This window comes from Neofelis nebulosa, chromosome 9 (assembly GCF_028018385.1).
Source record: "Neofelis nebulosa isolate mNeoNeb1 chromosome 9, mNeoNeb1.pri, whole genome shotgun sequence".
Lineage (NCBI taxonomy): Eukaryota > Metazoa > Chordata > Mammalia > Carnivora > Felidae > Neofelis > Neofelis nebulosa.
In genome coordinates, this window is record NC_080790.1 from 115,785,848 (window position 1) to 115,813,779 (window position 27,932).

The window sequence follows — 27,932 nt, forward strand, 5'->3', positions numbered from 1 at the left end:
AGTGCCAGCATGTGGACAGCCTGGTGCGTGGCTGCTCTGTCTGTGGCAGCTCTCTGTGGCACCCGCGCAGAAACAAACACCGTCCTCAGGGTTACCAAAGACGTGCTGAGCAATGGTGAGTCCAGGCCTGCGGCAGTCAGGGGTGATGTGGGGTGGGCAGGGCAGTCCAGCCAACTCTGAAGTCCCAAGGACCCTCTTCACGTCAGGTGGGTGGGTAAATTATTCCCCTTTTGCTTTTGGTTACCATTCCCTACACACTTACACCATGTTGAGGACTTCATGCCTGAGGCGGTAGAAGCAGTGACTAAGGGCTTGGGTCCTCGAGTCAGCCTTCCCAGGGTTCAAATACTGACCGACCTTAAGTCCACAACTTGAATTCTCTGAGCCTCAGTTTTCTCGTCTGCAACATGGATGTGATTGTGGCCCCCGTCATAGAGGACTGGTTTGAGAATGAACGAGGTAGCCTTCTGAAAACGTCCCGTTCCTGGTACATACATTGAAGGCTTCAAATGTGGGGGCCGTAATTATTCCACCCTTTAATTCTTGGGAGCTCATTTTTGTCATCTGGCAAACGAAGACCTGCTCTGATGCCATCCAAGCAGGTTTATAAGCTCTAAAGTGTGGAGCACTTGAAAGGGAGTAGAAGGAAGAAAATCTTTCCAGGTTCGGTGAATGATGTTGAAATCTAGTTAAAGCAAGAGCAGGTCCAAGTTAGCAGTCAGTGAGCCCACCTGAATGTCAGGGCTGGATTGGTCTGGGGGAGTCTTCCCATTCGACCTTGACATTCTACCGGTGGGAAAGGTGGGGCCCAGAGAGCCAAGGAGTGGGCCAGAGGTGGCGCCTGGGGGAGGAAGCCCTCACTAATGCCTTTGCTTCTCTGCAGCCATTTCAGGCACCCTGCAGCAGAGTGATGCTCTCCGCTCAGCCCTGAGAGAGGTGCCCATGGGTAAAGCTGGTGGTGATGGTGGAGGACCTCTCCTGGGGGGTCTGCTTGGTGGAAGTGGAGGTGGTGGGAGCGGTGGCCTTCTGGGGGGCCTGCTTGGTGGTGGGAGCGGAGGGGGTGGTGGTGACCTGTTGGGTGGGGTTGGGGGAGGCTTATTGGGTGGTGGAGGCAGCAATGGCGGGGGGCTCTTGGGTGGCAGTGGCGGGGGACTCTTGGGTGGCGGAGGCAGCAATGGTGGGGGGCTCTTGGGTGGCAGTGGTGGGGGGCTGTTGGGCGGCGGAGGCAGCAATGGCGGGGGGCTCTTGGGTGGCAGTGGTGGGGGGCTGTTGGGTGGCGGAGGCAGCAATGGCGGGGGGCTCTTGGGTGGCAGTGGCGGGGGGCTGTTGGGTGGCGGAGGCAGCAATGGCAGGGGGCTCTTGGGTGGCAGTGGTGGGGGGCTGTTGGGCGGCGGAGGCAGCAATGGCGGGGGGCTCTTGGGTGGCAGTGGTGGGGGGCTGTTGGGCGGCGGAGGCAGCAATGGCGGGGGGCTCTTGGGTGGCAGTGGTGGGGGGCTCTTGGGTGGCGGAGGCAGCAATGGCAGGGGGCTCTTGGGTGGCAGTGGTGGGGGGCTCTTGGGTGGCGGAGGCAGCAATGGCGGGGGGCTCTTGGGTGGCAGTGGTAGGGGGCTCTTGGGTGGCAGTGGTGGTGGTCTCTTGGGTGGCGGTGGTGGTCTTCTGGGTGGTGGCCGACACCATTATGATGACTACAGACGCGTTGAATTCCCCCGAGGTGTCGGTGGCATTCCTTACAACGATTTCCATGTTCGAGAGCGCCCCCCCAAATATACCAATGGCAAGCAGCTTGGCGGTAATTACAAGTATGGTCACATCGAGACCAATGACAACACTGCTCAGCTGGGGGGCAAATACAGATACGGTGAGATCCTTGAGTCAGATGGAAGCATCAGGGACCTCCGAAAAGGTGACTACCGCAATGCTGACAATGCATATGGCGGCCACAGGGGCCGTGGGCAGTACAGGTCGGCCGAAGGTGCGGCAGCCATGAGCAGGCTTCACCGGAGGGAGCTGCGGCCCGGAGAGATACCACCCGGTGTAGCCACTGGGGCGCTGGGCCCAGGTGGTTTGCTGGGCACTGGGGGCATGCTGGCAGCCGATGGCATCCTGTCGGGCCAAGGTGGCCTGCTCGGAGGAGGTGGTCTCCTTGGTGATGGAGGACTTCTCGGAGGAGGTGGAGTCCTGGGCGTGCTTGGCGAGGGCGGCATCCTCAGCACCGTGCAGGGCATCACCGGGTAAGGAGGGGCCAGGTTCTCCCTATCAAGCCCAAATGATGAACTTAACAAACATGGTGATCACCCCAGGGGCCTAGAGTTGGAGGGGTGACAGTCTTCAGAGCCCCATGCACTTCAAGACTTGGCCTCAGGACTGGACATCTTGAGAGTCCCAAGTTGTATGGCTTGGGGTCTAGTCACTAAACAGCCCTGAATTTGAGTCACAGCTCACCTTTTTATGTATGTGTGTGACTTTGGGCCATTGTTTTCATCTCTCTGAGTCTCAATTTCCTCAGCTACAGAATGGTCATCATCATAGTTAAAGTAGAAAATGTGCAAGGATTTAAAACTACACACATATAATTTCAGCTATGCCCAGTCTCCTTCTCATATTCTCATAGTCACTATTTAATTCAACAAATACTGAGCACGTCTCCTATGTGCAGGCCACTGTGTTGGCACTGGGGACAAGGACACATGGTTAGCCAAGAAAAGACACATCTCCAGTCCACACAGAGCTTGCAGGCCAATGGGGTATATGGGCTTTGATAAAGACGCCTGAAAATAATCATGCAGTTATAACACTGGTTAGCAGCTCATGGAGAAATAAGGATGTGTATAGTGGGGGAGGTCAGGGAAGGCTTCCTGGAGGAAAAGGGTCTTAAACTGAAGCAGAGAATTTGTAGGAAGGAACCAGGAAAAGAAGGGCAAGGATAAGCAGGGAGAATGGCATCTTTACAAGAAAAAAATTCAAAGGAAATACAAGGAAATGTAAACAGTGGGCCTCTAGGCAATGAGAGTGTGGGTCATGGCATTTTTTCCCTGTCACTTCTCTGTGTTTTCCAAGTTCTATCCACAAACCTCAGGTCTCTTTAGAGTTAGAGGGAATGAATGTGGCACAGAGAAGGGGGTGTATGACACAGGGCACCCCCAGTGAAGCGTGGCAGACCCCGGGGATGACCATCTCACCAGCCTGGGTCTTATGCAGGCTGCGCATCGTGGAGCTGACCCTCCCCCGAGTGTCCGTGCGGCTCCTGCCTGGTGTGGGCGTCTACCTGAGCTTGTACACCCGCGTGGCCATCAATGGGAAGAGGTGTGTACCCTCAGCCCTGGAGGGGTCCCCACCACCTGAGGTCCCGGATGAAAGATCTTGAGCAGGTCATTTCCCCTGTCTGCACCCCAGCCTCTTTGTCTGTAATGTGAGGAATACTAACACCGAATGTGTTACCGGCACCTGACTTATACCCTTGGGCTCAGGCCATCTTCCGGTCCCAGTCAGCAGTGAAGGTAGCCTGCATGGGTGTTAAGATCTGGGAGGCTAGAGACAGGTGACAGCCTGGCTTTGAATCCTGACTCTATTACAAGCTGTGTGACCTCTGGTCAGCCCCTAATGTCACCAAGTCTTAGTGTCTTCACCTGCCACGGACATAGTGACATGTCCTTTTCCAGGTGGCCGTGGCCGCAAGGGAGGGAAAGCAAGAAAATGTCTCCCTGATAGTGCCCGCCACAAAGTAGGTGCTTAGCGGAGGACTTTAGAGAGTGGACTTTTGTGCTGATTTCTCCCCATGGGACGAGGTCCTGTCTATAAGGCTAGGTCAGTGGGTAGTCACTTTGAAAACCAGAATTTATGTGTAGAGTTCATTTATTGACTCCTGTTCCCAGCCTTTGAGGCTCTCTCATTGACTAAGTGGGAGATGGATTTGTTCATGGATGTAGAGGGACCTGGGAAGCCTTCTGGTTTGGGACCCCTAGAGATGAGCAAGGTGCAGAATAGATGCACGACAGCAAGGGGCGGGACAGCAAAGACAGCCCAAGGTGCAAGGTGCTGGGTAGAACTGAATGAGGCTGGAGGCCTGGAGGCTGAGGTTGACTAGCCGTCTCCCTGGCCCCACGACCTCCTCTAGTCTCATTGGCTTCCTGGACATCGCGGTGGAAGTGAACATCACGGCCAAGGTCCGGCTGACCATGGACCGCACAGGCTACCCTCGGCTAGTTGTAGAGCGATGTGACACCCTCCTGGGGGGTATCAAAGTCAAGCTGCTTCGAGGGTGAGTACCGGTGGGCAGTGGAGTGCCTCGGTGGACGGTGGAGCGGTCTATCTTTGATAAACCATGTGGTCAGGAGCAGAGGCTCTAGAAGCAGCCTGCGGGTCAACCTCCACGATTCCTTGCTGTGTGACTTTGAGCAATTCTGTTGCCCTCTGAATCTGAGCTCCACTTGCTGTGTCTGTGAAATGGGCTAATTCTCTTTCCCTTTGGAATGGAGATAACGAATGCAAAACAGTACAGAACCTGGCACATTTTAAGTTTTCTGAAGAGGGGCACCTGCGTGGCTCAGCTGATTACACCTCCAACTCTAGATTTTGGCTCACCTCATGATCTCACGGTTTGTGGCTTCGAGCCCCATGTTGGGCTCTGTGCTGACAGTGCGGAGGCTGCTTGGGATGCTTCCTCTCCCTTTCTCTGCCCTTTCTCCCCTCTAAAAATAAATAAATATTTTGAAAAAGAGTTTTCTGGGGCGCCTGGGTGGCTCAGTTGGTTTAAGCATCCGACTTCAGCTCAGGTCATGATCTCGCAGTTTGGGGGTTCAAGCCCCACATCAGCTCGGTGCTGACAGCTCAGAGACTAGAGCCTACTTCAGATTCTGTGTCTCCCTCTGTCTCTCTCTCTGCCCCTCCCCCGCTCATTTTCTCCCTCTCTCTCTCTCTCTCTCTCTCTCTCAAAAATGAATAAAAATTAAAAAAAAAATTTTAAGAGTTTTCTGAATATATGTCTAGCAGGAATTTTCTGTCCCTTGGAGCCCCAACTCATGGGGAAGTTTCCCAGTTGGTTCTATCCAATGCAACCTTGGTTAGGGGTTGGGTTTTTTCTATCATATCCTCCCCACAAAATGGCCAACACAACCAGAGAGGTTCCAAGTGTGTGTGTATTGAGGGGTACGCTGCCTCCAGGTGATGGTCTTGGATGAGGGCACACCAAGGCAGCTCAGAGCTGAGCCCCTTTCTCCTCCCTCCCTGGCCTTCATCATGGGAAAGGTGTCTTTGGCTTCTCCCATTGAGGCCTCTGGCTGCCTGCTCCTCCCCCTCCTGTCTTATCAATCTCTTTGCCCCTGTCACTCCAGTGCTCATCTTATCTAGACTTTGGGAGCAGATAACCTCACTGTACGACTCGACCCCAAGAATTTCTGATTCATGTGAGCTTCTCTGAGTCTTTGTTTCTGCTCTAGAGTGGGTAAGGACAGAGAAAATTGGCCCCTGATATTTTGGTGAGAAGAGGAGGGGAGAGAAGCACCCAGAAACTTCAAAGATTGATTTTTTAAGTTTATTTATTTATTGTGAGTGAGAGGGTGCGATGCTTGAACCCATGAACCGCGAGGTCATGACCTGAGCCGAAATCAAGAGTTGGATGCTTATTCGACTGAGCCACCCAGGCGTCCTAAAACCTCACAGATTTTTTTAATTTTCTAGGAAATATTTTTGGTAGTACATGGTTCAAAGATATAACAAAAATACAAAGGCACAGACTGGAGAGCCCCCTCTCACCCTGTCTCCCATCTCCTTGCTTCCCCCCCCCCACAAGCTCACTGTGCTTGTTTCTTGATTCTCCTTCCAATTCTTTTCTACAAATGAAGCAAACATGAACATAGAGTCTCATTCCCCACCCTCCTTTTAACACAAGTGGACACATACTATAAACATCATCTTGCACTTTTTCATTTACTCTATTTGGAGATTTTCCTGTATTTGGACATCGAGAGCTTCCTTTTTGTTTAACTTTTTACAGCTGTGTGGTACTCCGTTGTCCGGATGAGCCATCATGTATTCGTCCAGTCCCCTGGTGTGGGGACATTGCAATTTGTCTAATCTTCTGCTCTGACGAATAGGTTACAGTGAATTATGTACATTTTAAACATGGGCCGATGTATCTGTTGGATAATTTCTCAGAAGGAGACAACAGTCTGTGCCCTGAATGGACATAGGTTAAATTCAAATTACCCCCACACACACACATATGCACACACACGCACGCACGCACCCATGCATGGATAAATTCTCAAGGGCCTTATCATCCACAGAGCATTGGAACCAACACAAGGTCCCTTAAGCTGTGAATCCACCTAAGAAGGAGACCAAAACGTGTACAGAAATGTTCTAATTAGGACATGATCTCAAGAAACGCTTTGCTCTGTCAAGCTGGCAAGCGTTGGACACAAGCTGGGAGGGTGCAGGCAGGGCAGTGTTCAGTGGGGACAGAGGGGCGGATTTTTAAGGGGCCAAGGTATCGGTGACACTGCGTGAGGATGACCATGTTTCGCTCACCTTCTCATCACTGCGGGGCCTCGGGAAATAAACCCTTGCCCTACAAGTCTGTCTGTCTGTCCATCTATGTGTCTTGCCTATGCATCAATACTATGATCTCTTTCCCCCCTTAACCAACTGGTTAGGACGGTTTGTTTACAGCTGGATGATGCACTTGGACCACTTCTCCAGAGCTGTTTCCTTGTCTGTAGAACCAATCCCATCTCCCAGACTTTCAACAGCAACAGCTCGTTGTCTCCTGTGGACCCCATGAGCACATTTTGTCGGCCAGTATTTCTCCTCCCCTCCGTTCCACACACATTTATCGAGCACGTACTGTGCTGGGTGCTTGGACAGAGGAATATGTTCGTTTTCCTGCAGCAAGCAGCCCGCTAGAGGGACAGATGAGCAGGAGGGAGTGACTTCTGCACACAGGAGCATCCCAGCCTGGGCCTAGCCCAGTGCAGAGTTCAAGGAGCATCTGTTGAATGAACAGATGGATGGATGGATGGATGAGTGAATGAGTGAATGAAAAGCCAAGCAATTTGCCTGGGCAGCCTTTCCGGCCAGGTCTGTGGTGAATGTACATTGTCTGTCTGGCTTTCGGAACAATTTTCCAGCACTCAGGGGTTCTCGCTGCCCAGGGCCTGGCTCGGGACGCTGCATGGACAAGCTTGGTGAGCTCCCTCCTCCTCCCCCACTCCTCTTTCCTCAGGCTTCTCCCCAACCTCGTGGACAACTTAGTGAACCGAGTCCTGGCCAACGTCCTCCCTGACTTGGTAAGAACCTATCCTGGGATGGGGAGCAAGGAGCACAGACTTTCCCCAGACGGAGGGAGCGCAGTCCAGCCTCCATCCCTGCGGGCGTGCAGGTGACCCAGAGGAGCCAGAGGGCTGGGGCCTGTTCTTGGAGGTCTGGGGAGGACCCTGACGAATGTGGAGGGACAGATGAGTGACGGGATAAGGAAGTGGAGCTTAAGAGTCACACAGTTCTGGTTTGAATCCCAGCTCGGGCACTTCCGAGCCACGTGACAATCCTATCACCTCTCTGATCTCGGTTTTCCCATCTATAAAATGGGGATCAGGAGAGCACCTTCCCCACAGGGCTGTGGGGAGGACAGTGCCAGGCACAGAGCACGCAGGCAGTAAACGCAGCTATTGTCATTGCTATTCCTGCGCCCCGCGCCCCAGCGCCCAGCCCCGGCTCCAGAACCTCATGCCATCTCTCCCCCCACAGCTCTGCCCTATCGTGGATGTGGTGCTGGGTCTTGTCAACGACCAGCTGGGTCTCGTGGACTGTAAGTCCTTCCTCTTTTGCTTCATTCAGCCAGCGTCTTCCAGCCCTGATTTGGGCCCAGCCAGGGAAGGCGCCGGGGGGCATAGCATGTCTGGGCGGAAGGTCCAGTGTGGTGGGGGCACCAGGCCCCTCTCGGGCCCTTAGAACGCGGTGTGGCTGATGTCACAGGAGAGAGGCTACCTGGCCTTCCCTCTTGGCGCCAGACATGCCCCCGGAGGGAGGAGCATCCCACCTGGCCCGGTGGCTAAGTTTCTGGACAGAGACAGTGAGGCTGGTCAGAGCCCTGGCTCTTTCCTGACAGCTGTGTGGACTTGGAAAGACTCCTTACAGTTTCCTCAACTTTAATATGGGGGGCTAGCTTCAGCCCACAGAGGGATTGGAGAGTGAATAACAGGAGACACCATGAATACCGTTCAGGTCCCTAGAACCAGGCTCTGATACCAGCCGTGGTCCACGATTTCTGAGTGAACATTCCTGGAGGCAAGCCTGCCCCGTATGGTTGTGCGGTTCATGCACAGCAGGATGGCAGGGACCTCCTTTCACATAGACTGCAACATAACGGAGGCACCTGACTTGTGAGGTGCATAGTATCTATAGCCATACAGGGCGGCCCTCTTGGGTGGCGCTCCCGTCTCTCTGGGACCCCAGGAAGTTTGGGGATGGCTTTTGCAGACGGGTGAAATTCTGTCCTTTTGTGGCCAGGAACAAGGGAGGGAGAGCCCAGAGGATGGGGCTGTTGGCCATAAGCAGTCAGGGAAATGCCAGCTTCAACTAAGCACCACGTTGTGGAACCTTAAAACTTCCTCCCTGGTCACAGTACTCCACAGTTTACAAAGCGTATCAATATCCAGAATCCCACAGACACCACAATATTGTCCAAGGAGTTATACAAACCTATTTTACAGAGGAAGAAACTGAGGTTCAGAGAGACACAGTGTCTTGCCTGAGGTCACACAGCAAGGAAGAGGCAGAGGTGGGATTTGAACCCAGAACTCTTGCTCTTTTCATGCTGCTGGAGCCTTGCTGCCCCGCCCCCTTTGGGGCATAAGAAGGGAAGGCATCTGGGAGGATGAAGGGGACTCCCTATGACCCCACCTTTTCCTGCAGCTCTGGTTCCTCTGGGGATATTGGGAAGTGTTCAGTATACCTTCTCCAGCCTCCCGCTCGTGACCGGGGAATTCCTGGAGCTGGACCTCAATGTGAGTGCCGGGGCCTCAGGGAAGGGAAGGCAGGCAAGGGTGTGAGCGCCAGACCCATGGGCTTCTACTCAGTGTCTGGGAAGCAGTGTTGGACCAGGACCCTCTTCTGATTACTTGAAGACCTTCCAGAAGCCACATCAGGAAACACAATCGCAGCCAACACTTACCAAGTGTTCGCTGCGTGGCAGGCACGTTCCAAGTGCTTTATGTAGATTGACTCCGTCTGTCTTCACAGACACTGTATGACATAATAAGGTGACCTCCGTGCTGATGTCCATGCTCTAAAGACTCCCACCATGGCCAGTTTCAAGCTACTAACTTTATATCACATGCATGGAGCTTTTGCTCTTCCGAGCTGGCGTGAGCGGGTTCCAGCACACCACTGAATCTGACCCCTACCTGTGCACGGGGCACACACACACGTTCTTCCCCCCCAGCCTGGACCAACATGGGTGCTTCCCCCGCTGCTCTGTCAGCTACAGAACTGCTGGTGAACCCCACGCTGCCACGTACACAGGATACGTGTGAACACATATACGTGCCCCCCAGTCTATTCACAAACAGTAGTCATTCAAGAGGTGTTTGTCGGTTACCTACTGTGTGCCAGACTCCGTGCTGGGGCTGGGGGTGAACCGTGAACAAGGCAAGACCTCTGCCTTAATGGAGCTTACAATCCGTTGGAGGGGCTAGGCCATCCAAGAGTCACTCAAACAAATACACAATTAAAGATCATCAGTTCTGTGCAAGAGGGTCCCAGGATATCAGAGCCTATAGCAAGGAGTCAGGCTGTATCCAGGGAGGTCATGAAGGGCTTCCTGGAGGAAGTGACATGTAAGCTGAGACCTGCCAGTAAGTGGGCCATAATAAGAGAAGAGCGTGGGTCAGGGAACAGTATGTGGGAAGGAGCCACGGTGGGAGTAGTGAGGTGGTGGCAGGGACTGACCAGGGGCAGTAGGGACAGAGTGGCTCTCAACGAGGCGGAGAAGTCCCCACAGGCAGACCACACAGCATCTGTAGAGCAGGGAGAGGGGTCTGGTCTTCAGGGAGTAGATACGCCATGGGCACTGTGCGGACACATAATTAGCTCCTTTTGGCAGGGCGGAGGGGCAAGAATCCATGTTGGACACGTATTTAAAATAAAGGGCAATAGCTCATGGCTGTAAGTGGTCATAAAGTGAGAACTGCAGGAGGTTCCATGCCATCACAAATGAAGAAAAGCCAGGGACCATAAAAGAAAGGGTAACTCAGACCCAGTGGGTTTAATCGAGGAAGGCTGCCAGGACATCACCCCAGTCTCAGCCTCCTCCGCTCATCTCCCTGTAACCCTCCCTGTGACCCCTTTCCTCTCTGCTTCCCCAGACTCTGGTCGGGGAGGCTGGAGGCGAGCTCATTGACTATCCACTGGGGCGACCAGCCATGACTCCCAGACAAAAGATGCCAGAATTACCCCCCATGGGCGACAACACCAACTCCCAACTGGCCATTTCTGCCAACTTCCTGGGCTCAGTGTTGGCCCTCCTGCAGAAGCAGGGGGCACTGGATATCGACATCACCGACGGCATGGTGAGTCATGGTCCCATCCGGAGGTGGGCTAGGCCGGGCAGCAAACAGCTCCCCGTTGGTCTTGTCTAGTCCCCACAGCCTTGGGCAAATTGCTTTCAAGTGAGAACAGTAAGTAGACAGTGCGCCCCTGACTAATTTCGCACTCACGGGCATGTATTGGTCATGTCAGTGTTTACCAAAGCACGGTGACTGAGATGATTTTAGGTGATTCAGAGACGTGGCATTAAAGAACATCAAATCATATGATGATGATCTCTATTCAGTTCTATTTAATTTTATGTCACTCCTTCTTTAAAATCATAGTATATATTCTTACATACGTATCTCAATATAAATGGTTAGGATCCTTTTACTTGGTAAACATTGATATTAAATAACTGAAAGATACATAAGAATAAGGTATGCTCCAGAATGATTTTCTTTCCAAACGTTTTCTTTTAAAAACGTCAAGCCTTCAGAAAAGTTACAAAATAGCACAATCAGTGCCCAAATATCCTTCACCTAGATTCACCAGTTAATATTTTGCCATATTTGCTTCATGTCTACGGATCCATCCATCTGTTCACCCACTGATCTACCCACCTACTCATCCGTGCTTCCTTCCTCCCTCCCTTCCTCCCCTCTTCCCTCCCTCCCTCCCTTCCTTACTTCCTCCCTTCCTCCCTCCTTTCCTTCCTCCTCCCTTCCTCCCTTCCTTCTTTCCTTCCTTCCTTCCTTCCTTCCTCCCTCCCTTCCTCCCTCCCTCCCTCCCTCCCTTCCTCCCACCTACTTATCCATGCTTCCTTCCTCCCTCCCTTCCTCCCCTCTTCCCTCCCTCCCTCCCTTCCTTACTTCCTCCCTTCCTCCCTCCTTTCCTTCCTCCCTCCCTTCCTCCCTCCCTTCTTTCCTTCCTTCCTTCCTTCCTTCCTTCCTTCCTTCCTTCCTTCCATCATTCCATTCATCCACCTATCTAACCTATCTATCAGCAAGCTAGCTAGCTATTGTTGAACAATTTAAGTTTTTAGAAACATGACATCCCACTCCATAAATTTGTGTGTGTCTCCTAAGAACAAGCTATTCTCCAAAAAACCACCATATGAATTATGTCCATCTTGATTCCACCAAGAAGTCTCCATTTGGTGCTAGTATATAGTCAATCCTCTCTTGTACTTTTAAGTGTCCTCCTTGTAACTCAGAGAGAACAGGACTCACCCCCTCAAAGCCCTCCACAGGCAACAAGATCCATGGAGAATATAATGGCACTGTTTCATTTTTATTGCATTTACTTTCACAGTTGCCATTTCTTTCTGCCAAATGGTACTGACTTTTCATTTTTTAGTATTTGAGGTTTTCAAAAGCAGATCTTTGGATATGGCAGAATTATGCATTTAGTGGACACTGGGTTATGCACATGGACTCACCAATGTTCACCTTGTTTTGATAAAGAATTACATTTAGGCACGCCTGGGTGGCTCAGTCGGTTAAGCATCTGACTCTTGGTTTTGACTCAGGTCATGATCTCACGATTTGTGGGTTCAAGGCCCACGTGGGGCTCCAAGCTGACGTGCAGAGCCTGCTTAGGATTCTCTCTCCTTCTCTTTCTGCTTCTTTCTCTCTCTCTCTCTCTCTGAATGAATGAATGAATGAATAAATAAATGAATGAATAAATAAATAAATAAATAAAATAAATCAACAAAAAAAGTTAAGAATTACATCTAGAGGAGAAAGAGTCAGGTCTTTTCTTACCTCCTGCCCCATAAAGTCATGCCTATAGTAAGCTTAAGTGGCTGGCCCTGTCCCCTTAACCACAAAACGGCTGCCATGATTAGTATGTGGGTTGCCATTGGACAGGCAGGACCTCCCAAGGGGTCTTTGAAGGGAAGAAGATGCCCCTGCTGGTTGCCTGAGGGTGTGTAGGAGTTTAAGCACTGTGTTAGCAACTCCTGTCTGTCCCTGCAGCCTCAGGGACTCACATGCCCCTTCTTGCCCTGCAGTTTGAAGAACTTCCTCCTCTCACCACGTCCACGCTGGGAGCTCTGATTCCCAAGGTACGTAAAGCAGATGCGTCCCCTTGTCTTCAGCCCTCCCCTCCTTCTAGGTGTCCCGGGAACTGGGTCAGAAGGGGAGACGCCCACAACCAGGGTGGGGTGATCCGAGTGCAGTGACAAAGGTGTGGTGTCCAAATCCCCATGCCAGGAGGGCATGGAGGGTTGAGGTGGAAAGACCCTGAGCTGTAGCAGTGGACTGGTCTGCACATTTCTAATCCTCGTCTGGCTACTTCATCGCTGTGTGTCTTCAGGCAAGAGTCTTAACGTCTCTGAGCCTTGGCTTCCTCATCGGTAAAAAAAGGATGCGAGCTCCTACTCCACACCTTCGTCTAGGAGAGTGAAGGAGATGAAGGTGATGATGGTTCACGTAAAGGTGCTGACACGCGCAGGTGCATGGTGGCTCAGATGGGAGGAGCCAGATTTTTGGAGCAAACATGAACTTGAATTCCAGCTAAGCATGTCTCAACCATACTACCATAGGCAAATGACGTCTCTCTGAGCCTCCGTTTTCTCCTCTGGGAAATGGGGCTAACGATGCCCACTTCACCGTGTGGCTGTGAACCTGGGAGTTGAACATAAGCACAGAGTAGGCATTTGATAAATGTTCACTATTATTGTTCTTGTTCATAATAACAAAGTCTTTTTTTAAAAAAAAAAAAAAGGGCAAGTGTGCTCTTGTCAGATTATTAGCTATATACGGTTGGAACAAAGGCCTTTCCGATCCCAATTCTTGTCCCAGCGCTGGTCCAAAACCTGTTAACCTGCATCTGGCAGCAGAGAGCTTCTTACACAGTAAGCGCCATGCAGGTACAAAGGATTGCTGTAACCTACGACCATTTTAGACATTTTTCATCTCTTTTCCACCTGTTCTGTTCTGCTCCTGGTTCGACTTCAGAAGCAGGAAAGGAGACCCAAGTCAACAAATGATCACTATCGCCCTCATGTGGTTGGAAGCTGAATGGCATAGCACCATTATCTGAGGTCAAAAATAGCGGCAGGTCCCAGGGGCAGGTAGAGTTCTATCAAATGGACCTTTTATTTACTGGACCACTTCTATGTCCACTGCACTTTACAGCTTATGAAAAAAATTAATAATCCCCTCTTTTATTTGGTTTTAATCATCCCCCTCATTCATGGAGCCGGAAAAGGGGAGAAATCCATTTCAAGACAGGGAAACAGAGGCTCAGAGAAGTCACACAACATGGCAAATGCTGTGCTGGCACAAAGACTCAGACCTTGAAATGGGACTCTGGGTCTGCAGCAGCGGAGATTCAGGCTAGACACGGGAGAGCGTCCCCCGGAGATCCAGGCTTAATCAGAGCTGGGGTGTGCATCCTGGGTCTCCTGCTGCTGTGGGGAGAGTTTGAGGTGACCTCTCCGCGTCCCTGTGAAGGAAGGTGTTGCTAATTATTGGAGACCGTGTATGTTGGGGTTGGCTCCTCCAGGTATCCCCAAAATCCCCTTGTGAAAAGCCAGTTACCACATTATTGATTTGTTGAAAGCCAATTTGCCAAAGGGTGAATTCGCTCAGTGGTCATTTGGCTAAATCTACTAGATTCGCCAACAGATCAAGAGTTTGTTTAAAAGAATTTCACCTTGGGATGCCTGGGCGGCTCAGTCAGATGCGGTTAGTTAAGCATCTGACTCTTGATTTTGGCTCAGGTCATGATCTCTCCGTTCGTGAGTTTGAGCCCTGCATCGGGCTCTGTGCTGAAAGCATGGAGCCTGCTTGGGATTCTCTCTCCCTCCCTCTCTGTCTGCTCCTCCCCCGCTTGTGCTCTCTCAAAATAAATAAATAAACTTTACAAAAACTTTTTAAAAATAAGTAAGAATAAATAAAAGAATTTCACCTTGACAATGTGTTCAAGAACATGGGTAGAATCTTCTTAGTTCCAGGATCCACACTGCTGCATTGCCTGTGGAGAAGTTTCCATTTACATGGATTTCTTTTTAAAGTAACTTTGTAGTTTTTCCCATATAGTTAAATTCATTTAATATATATTTTTAAAAATTGTTTTAATGTTTAGTTTTGAAGGAGAGAGAGACAGAGCGTGAGTGGGGGAGGGGCAGAGAGAGAGGGAGACACAGAATCCGAAGCAGGCTCCAGGCTCCGAGCCGTCAGCCCAGAGCCCGACGTGGGGCTCGAACTCACAAACCACGAGATCATGACCTGAACTGAAGTCGGGCACCTAACCGACTGAGCCACCCAGTCTCCCCCATTTAGTATATTTAAGAAAAGTGTTCCTTTGGGGCATCTGGCTGGCTCAGTCAGAAGAGCATGCAGCTCTTCATCTTGGGGGTCATGAATGTGAGCCTCACGCTGGGTGTAGAGATTAAAGTCTTTTTTAAAAAAAAGAAAGAAGAAAGAAGAATGTTCCTTAAAATAAAGTTTTTGGTAAAGCAGTAATTCAGCACATATGGGAACTGACTTTTTGATGAACCGTCCCTTTAGCTCATTAGCTTTTGGGGAGTCCATTCACGGCAAACAGGCTCAGATTCCTCCCACCTGGGGGGCTCCAGAGACCCCTGCAAACCCAGGTAGGCTGTGCCTTGCTCTGAGTTTTCACTGTGAGGTGCCCCAAAATACAAACTTTCTCATTCCAGGTGGGGTGTCCAGAGGCAGCAGGAGGGGAGATGGGCCCTGGGCTTCTGAGTGACACAGCCCTGGGCTGCCATCTCAGCTCGCCTGCTGACTTTGGACCATTTGCTTGAACCTCAGTGTTTTAACTCTGTCACACGGAGAAAATAATACGCTATGGATTTGTTGTAATGATTCGATGCGATCGTGAATGTCCGGACAAACCCATCTTGCTCAGTTGCAAATTCTGAGCATTTCCATGCATCGGGCATTGAGCTCGAGGCTTTGCCAGCACCCCCACATTTAATTCTCGTAGCAACCCCCTGTGAGGGGCTCGGAGAGGGCAGCCCCCTCCCCAAACGCGGCAGCAGGTGAGAGCCCTCACATGCATGCAGGGCTCTGGCATTGCTGCAGGTGCCCAGGGTGACACCCTGTGCCGTGTGTTTAGAGTTGGCTGCTGACCCCGCTACCCAGGGCCCCACTCACTCTGGCCTGGTGTCCCCCCCGCAAGGTGTTCCAGCAGTACCCCGAGTCCCACCCACTCACCATCAGGATCCAGGTACCGAACCCGCCTTCAGTGACGCTGCAGAAGGACAAGGCACTGGTGAGGGTGTTCGCCACCTCCGAGGTCATGGTCTCCCAGCCCAATGACGTTGAGACCACCATCTGCCTCATCGATGTGGTAAGTATCAGTGGGGGGGAGGGGACGCCAAGTGGTCTTCCGGAGTCCCCAGACCCCCTCAGATCCCCACAAAACCAACCGTAGTGACTATAAGCCCAACCTGGGGCCAGATGATCTGATTCAGATTCAACCTTTAGCACTTTTAGCTATGTGAGCTTGGATGCGTCTCTCTCTCTCTCTCTCTCTCTCTCTCTCTCTCTCTCTCTATCTCTGCCTCTCTTGCGTTACTTGGTTTGTAGCCTTAACCTGACACTATAAAATGCATTTGTTAGTTTATTTCTGGACAGAGATGTAATTTGTCTTATTCACTACAGCATCCTCAGAGCCTAGCCAGAGAGTGCTACACATAGTAGGTGCTCAGTAAAGCACCTATTTGTTGAAGCAATGTGCTGTGTTGAGTGCCATTTCCCCCTTGGTGGTTAAAGCTCAAGATTCAGACACTTAGGGTTCTGCCCCATCTGCTATGTCTTCTCAGTCTTTCCTCCCAGGGCTCAAGACCAAATGAGCCACTTCTAATCCGGGAAGTGAGTATTCTCAGCTAGAGCATGCCAAGCCATGGTGTATTGGGGGTCCTTTCTGGGCATCATCAGATGTCAGATTCAAAGGGCTGGTTCTCACCCAGGGAGTGGACATGGCTGTGCCTGATTCAGTCCCCTGTTGATCAGCCCCTGCTGTGTGGAAATTTTTCCATCAATAGCCTAAATGTCTGTATGATCCAGCTCAGAGTCCTGCCATGGCTCTCCAGTGCCTCCAGGATGCAGCCTTGATTTTTCTGGTCCTGCCCGATCTGGCCCCTTCCCACTCAGTCTCCTGCAGCCCTCTTACCTCCTTGCTCTCTGGCTTTCACTCTTCCAACTAACGCCATCCTCTTTCCTGCCCCAGGGCTTTGGCACATACCCTTCCCACTGCCTGGATCACTCTCACACCTTCTTTTTCATCTGGCCGAGTGAGCGTTACTGGGGCCTCGGCCGGCCCGTAAAAGGAGGTTTGGCCAAGACCTCGGGGAACAGCCTGTGTTACGCTGAGTGCTGACCCAGCGCCCAGCCAGCGCCTGGTGCACAGAGCGCTCCCAGTGGCCACACTTCCTTCTCATCCCTCTTTCCTCCAGGACACAGAACTCTTGGCCATGTTTTCCGTGGAGGGGGATAAGCTGATGATCGACGCCAAGCTGGACAAGTAAGGGGGTTGCAGACTCGGGCCCCTGCTGCTCAGAAAGGCCTCCTTGGTGTTGCCGTGCCTGGTGCCAGCTCCTGAAGGGACACATCTGGGAGGTCACCGGAGGTCCCCCAGCATGGCTGTCAGGGCTGGGTAAATCCAAGAGGCTGCAAAGGTGAAAATGGGCTGTGACCGCCAAGGCCGCTGGCGTGAGCTAGGCAGTGGGGGTGATGCCGTGAGCTTGCTAGAAGGAACCTACTGCCGACAACAACTACCATATCAATAATAATAATGGCCGTGATGATGATGGGCCAGGCTTTGCACTAGGTATTTATGTGCATTCTCTTGTTCAGCCTTGCAATGGCCCTGCGGCATCTCCCATCTTAAAGAGGAGACAACTAGGGCTTAGAGAGGCGGGTTGCCTTACTCAGGCCCACACAGCAGGTCCAGAGAGGGGCTCTGGGCCAGCCCAGGTCTGTCTGAGCTGGAGCTGCATCGCGTGGTTACAAGTGCAGGCTTTGGAGCCAGGCCATATGAGCTCAGATCCTAATGTGACCACTGACAGGCTGTGTGACAGAGGCCAAGTGACTTTGCCTCTCTGAAACTCAGCTTTCTCATCTAAAAATGGGGATAATAGTCCCTACCTCATAGGACTCATAATAACACTATGTGCCAGGCATTCAGCTAAGCCCTGAATGTGTTTCAATTCATTTCATTCTTGACCTCAGCCTATGGCAGTAAGTACTATTCTCATTCTCACTTCAAGATAAGTGAGACTGTGTGTAAAATTGTCAGCGTGTGCCTCGTTCATTATCACTTTTTCTTCTTATGACAGTAGATCAAGCCCAACAATGGGAATTACTCAAAATAAGACATGACTCAGAGCCATCCAAGAATTTCTAAGGAGGTGATGCCCGACCTAAGTCCTGGATGATGAGAAGGGGCCAGTGGGGGCTTGGGGGCAGCCAGAGTAGTGCAGGCAAACTTTAAAGGGCAGGAAAAAGCTGCAGTGTCGTGGATGGAGGGGCTGAGGGAAAAGGAGGGAAGGGAGTGGAAGTCGGCAGTAAAACACTGGTTTCTGTCCTGCTGGATGCCCTACGGCCCCAATGGCTTTGCCCCATGGGTAAGTCTGGTCTGGCCGCAGGTAGGGCTGTGGGTTTGCAGGTGAGATTCGGGTGCAGTGAGACTGAGACCCTCACAGCACAGACAGGGACCTCAAACCCAGGCCTCGAGCCTCCCTCCTCAGAATAGCCCAGCAGCCAAAAACGTACCTCAGGGCAGAGTCCTGGGCTCTCCCCTCTGAGCTCTGTGGCCATGGCCAGTTACCCCAGGAGCCTCAGGTTACTCTCTGACGGGGTTGCCGGAAGGATCCCGCGAGGTAGGGATGATTGCTTATGTGTGCATGGCACGCACCATGTACCAGGCACGGGCTTGACTTGGATGATTCCTTTAGTCCTTGCAGCCACTCACTTTGCAGACGAGGAAACTGAGGCATAGAGAGGCTAAGTACTTTGGCCAAGGACATACAGCCAGTAGGGGTCACAGTTATGATTTGAGCCTTATGTACAGACAGTCCCTCCTTATCCGCAGGGGATACGTTCCAAGACCCCCAGCAGATGCCTGAAAGTGCAGACGGTGCCGAACCCCACGTCTACTGGGTCTGGGTCTTCCGGTACAAATGTACCTGTGATAACGTTCAATTTATAAACTAGGCCCGGTAAGAGATTAACAACAACCATAATAAAAGAGGACAATTATAACAACACCCCATAATAAAATTTACGTCTCTCTTTCTCAAAATACTGTGCTGTACTCACCCGCCTTCTGGTGATGATGCGAGACGATAAAATGCCTAGGTGCCGAGATGAATGAAGCTGGGTGAATGATGTAGGCACTGTGATGTAGCATTAGGCTACCACTGACCTTCGGCAGCACATCAGAAGGGGGATCATCTCTTCCAGACTGCAGCTGAGTGCGGGTCACTGAGACCACGGAAAACAAAACCTCCGCTAAGGGGCTCCTGTGTAGAGTATAAAAGCCTCTGCGTCGCATCTAATACATAGTTGGTGCTCAATACACAGAGATCAATGTCGTTCTTACTGACTGCCCCCCCGGGTCAAGCAAGGTCTTTGTGAGGATGTTCGCGGAGGGGCTTTCGATAGTTTATGGGAATATAAACCCTATATGATTCTCAGGCAATCACCACTTCTAACAGGTCGTTTGCTTTATTGGCAGGACTCACCTCAACCTCAGAACCTCAAACGTAGGCAACTTTGATGTAAGTACTAAGCGCAAGCTCAAGGGCAAGATATTCTGGGAACGGTGTCCCCACGTGGCTAGCGGGGGCCGAGGGAGTCTGTGAATTCCTAAACATTGGCACCATCTCTGCCAGGCCTCCTTTACAGGTGGGGAAACTGAGGCCCCAAAGCCAGTGAGGGGCAGAGTACACACTCACAGCTCCAACTCTGCCAATGAGGCTGTCCCATTTTAATGGTTTTTATTTTTTATTTTTGAGAGAGAGAGAGAGAGAGAGAGAGCATCAGTGGGGAGGGGCAGAGAGAGGGAGACACAGAATTGGAAGCAGGCTCCAGGCTCCGAGGTGTCAGCACAGAGCCCGAAGCGGGGCTCGAACTCATGAACCGCGAGATCATGACCTGAGTCGAAGTCGGATGCCAAACCAACTGAGCCAACCAGGCGCCCGAGGCTGTCCCATTTTAAACCACCTGCTCTAATGGAGGCAACCTAGCCCAAATCCCTCTGCTCTGAAGCAGGGGGGCGGTAGGGACAGCCACGTCCCAGGACCCCTTCCTTTCTGGATCTGGAGGCTTGGCTTTGCCACTGACTCCCATGTGACTTTGGGCAATACCAACCCACTCCGAGCCTCAGTTTCCTCATCTGTAAAGCAAACAATCCCGGATATGTTTCTAACCACCCCTTTACCACCACGTTCTGAAATTCTGCCTTTCTAACCAGAGAAGCTCAGATTCTAGGGGTGGGTCCCGTTTCATCTGTTTATTCTTGGGTCCCCCCCACACCATTTCTTGGGTCTCCAGAAATGCCCCTCTTCTCTTTTACAAATTGACAACAGATGTTTGCTTTCTAGAACAGTCGTGGTGAGACTTCCATGTGCACAGAGAGAGTCAAATACCTACCGTGTTGCCCATTTTTGGGTTTTTCCACCCCCAGCCTCCACAACCCATGTTGCTGGTGTCACCAGCCGCATTTTATAGATGGAGAAGCTGGGGCCCAGGGCTGGGCAGCGACGTGCCTCACAGCTGCCTGGGGCACAGCTGGGACCAGAACTGGCATCTCTGGACTCCGAGAAGAAAAGAAGCTCGCACAGTGTGAAATTAGAGACTATTTCTGGGGCCACAGAGACTGGCACCAAATTAAGCTTCTTCTTCTTTTTTTTTTTAACCAAATTTCTCTCGTTTAATCCTCACAACAAACTTATGATTTGGGTAGAGCTATTAGCCCATTTTCCAGATAAGGCAGCCCAATGCAGAGAAGCTGGGGGGCTTGCCCAAGGTCACAGCGCTGGGATGAAAGTCCCGTGCTCTTGTCGAGGCCACACCATGAGGTTCTACAGCAAGGCGGGGACTTTACATGGAGGAGTTTACATTCGGCTTTTACAACCGCTGTACGAGAAAGGAGTATTCACTCCTATCTTCAGCTGTGGAAACCAGGGCTTAGAGAAGTCAAGAGCGTGCGCACATGAGAAGTCTCAAGGCCAGGTATTTTACCTGATCTGCCTGTGATCCTCGCCGCATCCTTGCAGGCTGGGCTTGCTGGCCCATTTTACAGCTGAGGAAACTGAGGGTCAGAGAGGTGAGAGAGACTTCTCAGAGGCCCACGGAGACTGAGCTGGGATGGAACCCCAGAGTGTTGGCTACACAGCCTGAGGGCCTTCCATGACACCAGGGTGGCTGCAGAGCGAGCCACGGTAGACCAGTGCTCCGGGCCTCCCCCAGTCCCTGCCTCACCATGAGCCTGGGACCGGTGCTTGCCCTGCTCTGGGCCTCAGTCTCCCCAACTACACCGAGAGCAGGTGCACAGATGCGCCTTGCGGCTGTCCACCTAGGTGGTTCTAAAGTCACGACAGCTCCCAGATTCTCCCAGAGCAGCTCTGCGCCTTCCGGCCACAGGTCAGGGCCTCAAGGGGCCCCTGGGATCTGAGCGAACCACTGCCTGGGTTGAGTTCTCGTCCTTTCCCTGCAGGTTGGTCTCTTGGAGGTGCTGGTGGGGAAGATCTTCGACCTGGCGTTTCTGCCCGCCATGAACGGTGAGAGCAGTGCCTGTGCCTCCGCGGGGGTGGGGGGCGGCTTGGGGACCTGGTGGCTGCTGGTCATGTTTGACACACAGCCATTCTACCTCAACCGTATTCCTGAGAACTTCATTCTAAGCTTATTTATTTAACCCTCTGAGTGCAAATGTTGCCCCAAGGGTGCATCAACTTCCATATTTGCTGCTTCTGCTGCCTTCTTCTCTCCTTCTCCTCCTTCTCCTCCTTTTTCTCTCCTTCCCCTCCTCCTTCTCCTCCCCCTCCTCCTCCTCTTCCTCCTCCCTTTCCTTCTTCTTCACTTATTTGGCTGATTTTTCTGATTATCCATGTAAAATTCTGATCACACATGAAAATTATATGCGTGTAAGTTTTAGAAAGTCCTGAACAGTTTAAAAGGTAAAATCTCGGAGCGCCTGGGTGGCTTCGTCGGTTAAGTGTCCGACTTCGGCTCAGGTCATGATCTCATGGTCCGTGAGTTCGAGCCCCACATCAGGCTCTGCTGACAGCTCAGAGCCTGGAGCCTGTTTCAGATTCTGTGTCTCCCTCTCTCTCTGCCCCTCCCCTGTTCATGCTCTGTCTCTCTCTCTGTCAAAAATAAATAAATGTTAAAAAAAAATTTTTTTAATAAATAAATAAAGGGCGCCTGGGTGGCGCAGTCGGTTAAGCGTCCGACTTCAGCCAGGTCACGATCTCGCGGTCCGTGAGTTCGAGCCCCGCGTCAGGCTCTGGGCTGATGGCTCGGAGCCTGGAGCCTGTTTCCAATTCTGTGTCTCCCTCTCTCTCTGCCCCTCCCCCGTTCATGCTCTGTCTCTCTCTGTCCCAAAAATAAATTAAAAACGTTGAAAAAAAATTTTTTTTAATAAAATAAAATAAAATAAATAAATAAATAAATAATAAATAAAAGGTAAAATCTCACCTCCCAGAGGCAATTAGTCTCGACTCCTGGTTATATTTCCTATTAAACTCTTTTTTCTCCATTAAAAAAATATATATGGCATAAGATATTTCCTGTAATCTTTGAGGTTTATTTTTAGTCATGGTAAAATACCCATAATGTGAGATTTACCTTCTTAATCATTTTTAGGTATATAGTTTAGTATTATTAGGTATATTGACATTGTTATGTCCTTGATTGATTTTTGTTTTTGTTTTTTGTGTTTTGTGTTTTTTTTTATCTTTGATATCACGTATTTAATTTTACATGCAGAGACAGTATGAATACATTATTGTTGTAGAAAGTTTCATCAGTACAGATAAAGCTAAAGTTGCTCTTACTGATCTCCCCAGCCTCCTAACCCAGAATCCGCCCCCTAGGCAGCCACATTATCATGAGAGAGTTTTCTTGCCCAACTTCATAAAAAGAAGGGACTGAGCATGATTCCCCCTCTCTGTGGTGCCTCAAGGATGTTATCAGGAAGCCACATGACCTGCAGGGCCACTGGAGGCTGGGGTACCTGAACCCCGTTTTAACCGGAAACCTCGCCCCCAAGGCCTCCGCCGGTCTGGCCACACCCTCCCTCTCCCTGCTTCTGCATCATGGAGAAGAGGACAGAGAGGGGCTGCTGTGAGCTCTACCAGCGAGGGTTCATTGGGGGTGCTCTTGATGTCAGATGGACCTTTATCCCGAAAACTGTCACCAGAGGAGGCCAAATCTCAATCACAGAAAAGCCCTGGTCACCAAGGCCAGGCACGTTCGCCAGTGGGAGAGGACGATGTCAGGAGCTAGGCTGGGCTGGGCTGACCTGTGAGGCAAAAGGTGGAGACTCTCACCCTGGCTTGGTCACTAAGAGGTGGTGTGAACTGGGCAGCAGGCCCCTTGGTCTCGCTGTAATGCAATTTGCCATTCTCAAAAGTGAGAGATTGGAGAAGAGCCAAGATTCTCAAAGTGGGTTCCGTGAAAAAATTCATCCCATAAGATACTCTTAAGGAAAGGGTTCCGTGGCACCAAGCAAGTTTGGGAAATTCTGAATATACTACTCTGGGGTAGGTTTACAATGTCCCTTGCTCTCTGAAAAGTCCTGCTGGAGGCAGAAAATCTGTTTGACTTCATTTAATCCAGATTCCTTCACTTGTCTTTTCATCCCTCTCTTCCTTCTTATGTTCTTTCCTCCCTTCCTTCCTTCTTCCTTTCCTTCCTTCCTCCCTCCCTTCCTTCCTTCTCTCCTCCCTTCCTTCCTCCCTTCCTTCCTTCCTTCTCTCCTTCCTTCCTTCTCTCCTCCCTTCCTTCCTCCCTTCCTTCCTTCCTTCTCTCCTTCCTTCCTTCCTTCTCTCCTTCCTTCCTTCTCTCCTCCCTTCCTTCCTCCCTTCCTTCCTTCCTTCCTTCTTCCTTTCCTTCCTTCCTTCTCTCCTTCCTTCCTTATCTCCTCCTTTCCTTCCTTCTTCCTTTCCTTTCTTCCTTCTCTCCTTCCTTCCTTCTCTCTTCCCTTCCTTCCTCCCTTCCTTCTCTCCTTCCTTCCTCCCTTCCTTCCTTCTCTCCTCCCTTCCTTCTTTCCTTCTCTCCTCCCTTCCTTCCTCCCTTCTCTCCTTCCTTCCTTCCTTCCTTCCTTCCTTCCCAGAACATGAATCAGTATGAATCTACTTCAGTTCTGCCAATCTAAAAGCAAACAGCACATCCCATGGCAGTCACTTGTTGGGGCCCCATGTGTATCCTTCCATACCTCCATTCAGCAAACATCTGTCTACTCCTCTGTGCCCAGCCCAGGGCTGGGTGACACCGGGGACACAGTCCTTGCCTGCAAGAAACTCACAAGACAGGTAGAGGTGACAGATGTGGAAGCAGAGAATTAGCATTCTGTGATTTCAATAATGGTGGGGGGGGGGCAGTTCGAGGGAGAGGCAGGAGCCCAAGGTTGCTCGGCCTGGGGTGGAGGAAATCTCATAGAGGGCATGACATCCAAACAGTCCCGGGGAAGGCTCAGAACCTGGCAGGCAGTCAAGGGTGAGGGAGTGTGCTCTAGGTGGGAGCATCTACAAGGACAAAGGCCTAGAGATGGAGGAGAAATGGCTGGTTTCCTTGAAAATATTGGTAGCCTCCTGTGTGGCTGACACGTCTTAGCCACGCTGACTGTGCCTGACCATTTTGTTGTTGTCTCTTTTCACAGCCGTGCTGGGCTCTGGCGTCCCTCTCCCCAAAATCCTCAACATCGATTTCAGCAATGCAGACATCAACGTCTTGGAGGTAAGGGAGGAAGAGCTCTTTTCGCTCTCCGCTCCATGCCCAGGAATTGGGAGGAGGAAGAGAAGGGAGGTGAAGGGTGGGGCAAGAGGGGCTTGTTTCCTCAAAGGGTGGGGCTGGGGGAACAGGACACCAAGCTTAAGAACCCTTAAATAAAGTTTTCCAACCCACCATCTCATTTCGTCCTCATGGCAGACGTCCTCGCCTCCATCTCGCAGATGGGAATACTGAGGCTCAGAGCAGTAAGGCGCTCACCCAAAGTGGAAGTGTGATGTAGTTCATTGGAAAAACTTTTACTGAGCACCTTCTGAGTGCCAAATAATGTGCAAGGGGCTGGGAATACAGCAGTGAGCAAAATGTACAACCCCGACCCTTGCAAAGCTCGCCCAGCCAGTGGGAAGATGGGCCTTTGGATAAATATTCCTGAAGTGATTGCTAATTATAATCATGGCAGTTGCCTTGAAATTCAAATGCAGGGGGTCTTGTTCCACTATAAAAACCACATATGCTCATTATCTGCAATTTGGAAAATACAGAAAAGATTAAACAAACACCTGTTTATCCTCTTAGACATATTTGCAACCTAGAAATGAACATTTAGAGCATTTCGCTGTTTTCATCCCAGTCTTCCTGGAGTTTTATTTTTAAACACAATTTTGATCAGTAGCATTAAAGAATGAGGGTGCTAGAACCCAACAGCCTGGGTTCAAATCCTGCCTCTGCCAGTGTCCTGCTGGGAGACCCCAGATAAGTTACTTAACTTCTCTGAGCCTGTTTTCTCCTCTGTAAAAAGGGGCTAACCATAGTACCTAACTATAGGGCTACTTTTAGAATAAAGTGAGATTCGACGTGTAAAGTGCCTTAAACAGCCCCTGGCACACAGTGAGGAGTCTAGAAGGGTCCATCATCCTCAGTGTCCTCATTGTAATAAAGATCCTGGTGCACAAAGGTGTTTCTGGGTCTGGGATTCAGTATGCTCCTCAGAACACACTTCCAGAAATGGAAAGAATGGGCTTTTCCCCCAGAACAACCATTTCCTTTTCAAAAGATGGCCCCGTCCACACCGCCTCCAGCAGCGTGCAGAGAGCCCAGCTCCTCACACACCTGTTGGGCTTGGGTCTCAGCCCAGGGGTGGCCCCCACCACCACCTCAGGGGAGCAAAGGAGGCAGGCAGTGACCTTGAAGGGACAGTGCGGACAGAGGTCAGATGTAGGCGCTGGGATGGTCCTCAGTGGTGCGTGTCCTGGTCCCATCTCTTGAGCTCCTGGAGGGCCTCGGTGCTGCCCTGAGCCTCAGTTTCCTCATCTGAAAATGGGGACGGTAATGCCCCTCTCATAGGGTTTGTGATGAGAGATTAAATGAGATACAGCATTTTATTTATTTATTTATTTATTTAGAGCTCCTGCATGTGAGCAGGGGTGAGGGGCAGAGGGAGAGGGAGAGCCTGCTCAAGATTCTCTCTCCCTCTATGTATCCCTCCTGTATCCCTTGGATAAATTCCTAGTAGCAGAACCACTGATTTAAAGACCCAGTCCAGTCTTGGTCTCGTACAACCTCTGTAAATAGTAGCTAATTCTTCTCCTTCTCTTCTCCTCCTTCTTCCTCTTCCTCTTTCTTCTTGTTATTATTATATGGGTTTAGCCATGTATTTTAATTTTTCATTTTCTTTTTTTGTTGTTGAGAGAGAGGGGGTGGGGCGCAAGTGAGCAAGGGGCAGAGAGAGGAAGAATCCCAGAAGGGGAGAGAGAGAGAGAGAGAGAGAGAGAGAGAAGCAGGGATCACCCGAAGCAGGGTTCATCTTTTACCTGAAGTGGGCTCGTGTTCACCCAAAGCAGGGCTTGAGCTCACCTGATGTGGGACTTGAACTCACCAACTGTGAGATCATGACCTGAGCCAAAGTCAGATGCTTAACAACTGAGCCACCAAGGCGCCCCTAATTTTTCATTTTCAAACAATTTTAGACTTACAGAAGAGTTGAAAAAATAGTACACAGAGCACTAGAACACTCTTCACTCAGTTTCCCCTAATGTTGCCATCTTATATACCCAGAGTATAATGATCAAAACCAGGAAGTTCACACTGATACAAAACTATTAACTGATGTACAGGCCTTCCTTGACAGTTTTCCCACTGATGTCCTTTGTCTGGTTTAGGATCCAGGATCCCACTTTGCATTTGGTCATCAGTCCAAATCTGCGACAGTGTCCTCCAATGTGTGACAGTTGCTAAATTTTCCCTTGTGTTTTATGACCTTGACATTTCTGATGAGTCTGGCCCGTTGTGTGGGGTGCCCTACAATTTGGATTTGACAGATGTTTTCTCATGATTAGATTGAGGTTATGTATTTTTGGCAAGAACACCACTGAAGCGATGCTGTGTGCCTTCTCAGTGCACCGTATCAGGGGCACACAATGTCAACGCCTTCTTCCCAGGGATATTGACTTTGATCATGTGGTTAAGGTGGTTCCTGCCAGTTTCCCCACTGTTAAGTTACGATTTTTCCCATTGTAACTAATAAATATCTCACAAGGAGATACTTGGAGATGACCCAAATATCCTACTTCTCATCATGCTTTCTGCCACTCATTTTAGCATTCTTTAATGGTTCTTGTCTGCAACAGTTATTAGTGCAGTGTTTCCCCAATGGAGACTCTATAACTCCTTTCAAATTTATTAGGTAGAAATCTCCTACGAGGAAGAACCATCCCTGCTCACCATTTATTTATTGATCCAATAATTTATATCAGTACAAACTCATGGGTATTTATTTTGTTCTGTGGGTTAAAGCTATTATTTACTTTGTTGTAGATATTTTTAGTTGTGGAAATTGGATTTGGGGAGAGCGTGGACAGTGGCCCAGGCCTGCTTCTCTTATCTGGGAGAATAAAGAGATGAGGGGTGGGGAGGGAAGTGTCTTGCCCAATATTCCCCTGTACAGGGCAAGCCAATGGCATGGCCAGGGTGATCTTCAGACCCCTTGCCCCCAGTTGTCTCCTCTCTTCAGAACTGCTCCTTCCCAGAAATGTGACTTGCCCAATCCAAACGCAGGTGACTACTAGGCTGCAGGCAGAAGTCATCTCATCCATTAACTGGATTCTCTCTTCTGTTCTCCAAGGACCTTCTGGTGCTGAGTGCCTGAACAACAGAGGCAGAGATGCTGCCGAAGCCCTGGAAGAAGCCAGAACCAGCCCTGGAAAGGCTCTGACTAACACAGCCCCTGGCCCCGAGTCCCTTCAGCCCCCTATGACAGTCCTTCCCCAGCCCTGCAACCCTCTTCCCACATGCCCCCACCCAAAAAAGGAACCAGCCATCGGCCCTGTGGGCAAACAGTCCCACCCACGGTTAGCCTTACAGTCAGCACCCACAGGGGGAAGGAGGTCACCTGGAGGACTGAGGCCTTTTGGACTCCATGCCAGACTCCACACTGCATACTTTACACTTTCAATAAAAGATTCCAATTTCCCTGCA

The 27,932-nt window shown here is 50.7% G+C and overlaps 1 protein-coding gene across 1 annotated transcript; it reads left to right on the top strand.

The window, feature by feature from the left end:
- On the top strand, window positions 1-27,932 carry BPIFB4 (BPI fold containing family B member 4). The gene is made up of 16 exons (XM_058685305.1): window positions 1-115; window positions 884-946; window positions 1,712-2,231; window positions 3,199-3,303; window positions 4,115-4,258; window positions 7,223-7,286; window positions 7,744-7,804; window positions 8,911-9,002; window positions 10,362-10,565; window positions 12,539-12,592; window positions 15,682-15,852; window positions 16,961-17,028; window positions 19,243-19,285; window positions 21,226-21,289; window positions 24,391-24,467; window positions 27,580-27,932. Exons 1-16 carry the CDS (start codon window positions 10-12, stop codon window positions 27,601-27,603), a joined length of 1,860 nt encoding a protein of 619 aa, XP_058541288.1. The 5' UTR covers window positions 1-9; the 3' UTR covers window positions 27,604-27,932.

Bases quoted from the DNA above. Each gene is read 5' to 3' on its own strand.
- BPIFB4 (XM_058685305.1), top strand. From the start codon at position 10: ATGTGGACAGCCTGGTGCGTGGCTGCTCTGTCTGTGGCAGCTCTCTGT. The intron at 3,304-4,114 runs GTGTGTACCCTC...GACCTCCTCTAG, and splicing joins GTGGCCATCAATGGGAAGAG to TCTCATTGGCTTCCTGGACA. The intron at 19,286-21,225 runs GTAAGTACTAAG...CTTTCCCTGCAG, and splicing joins CAAACGTAGGCAACTTTGAT to GTTGGTCTCTTGGAGGTGCT.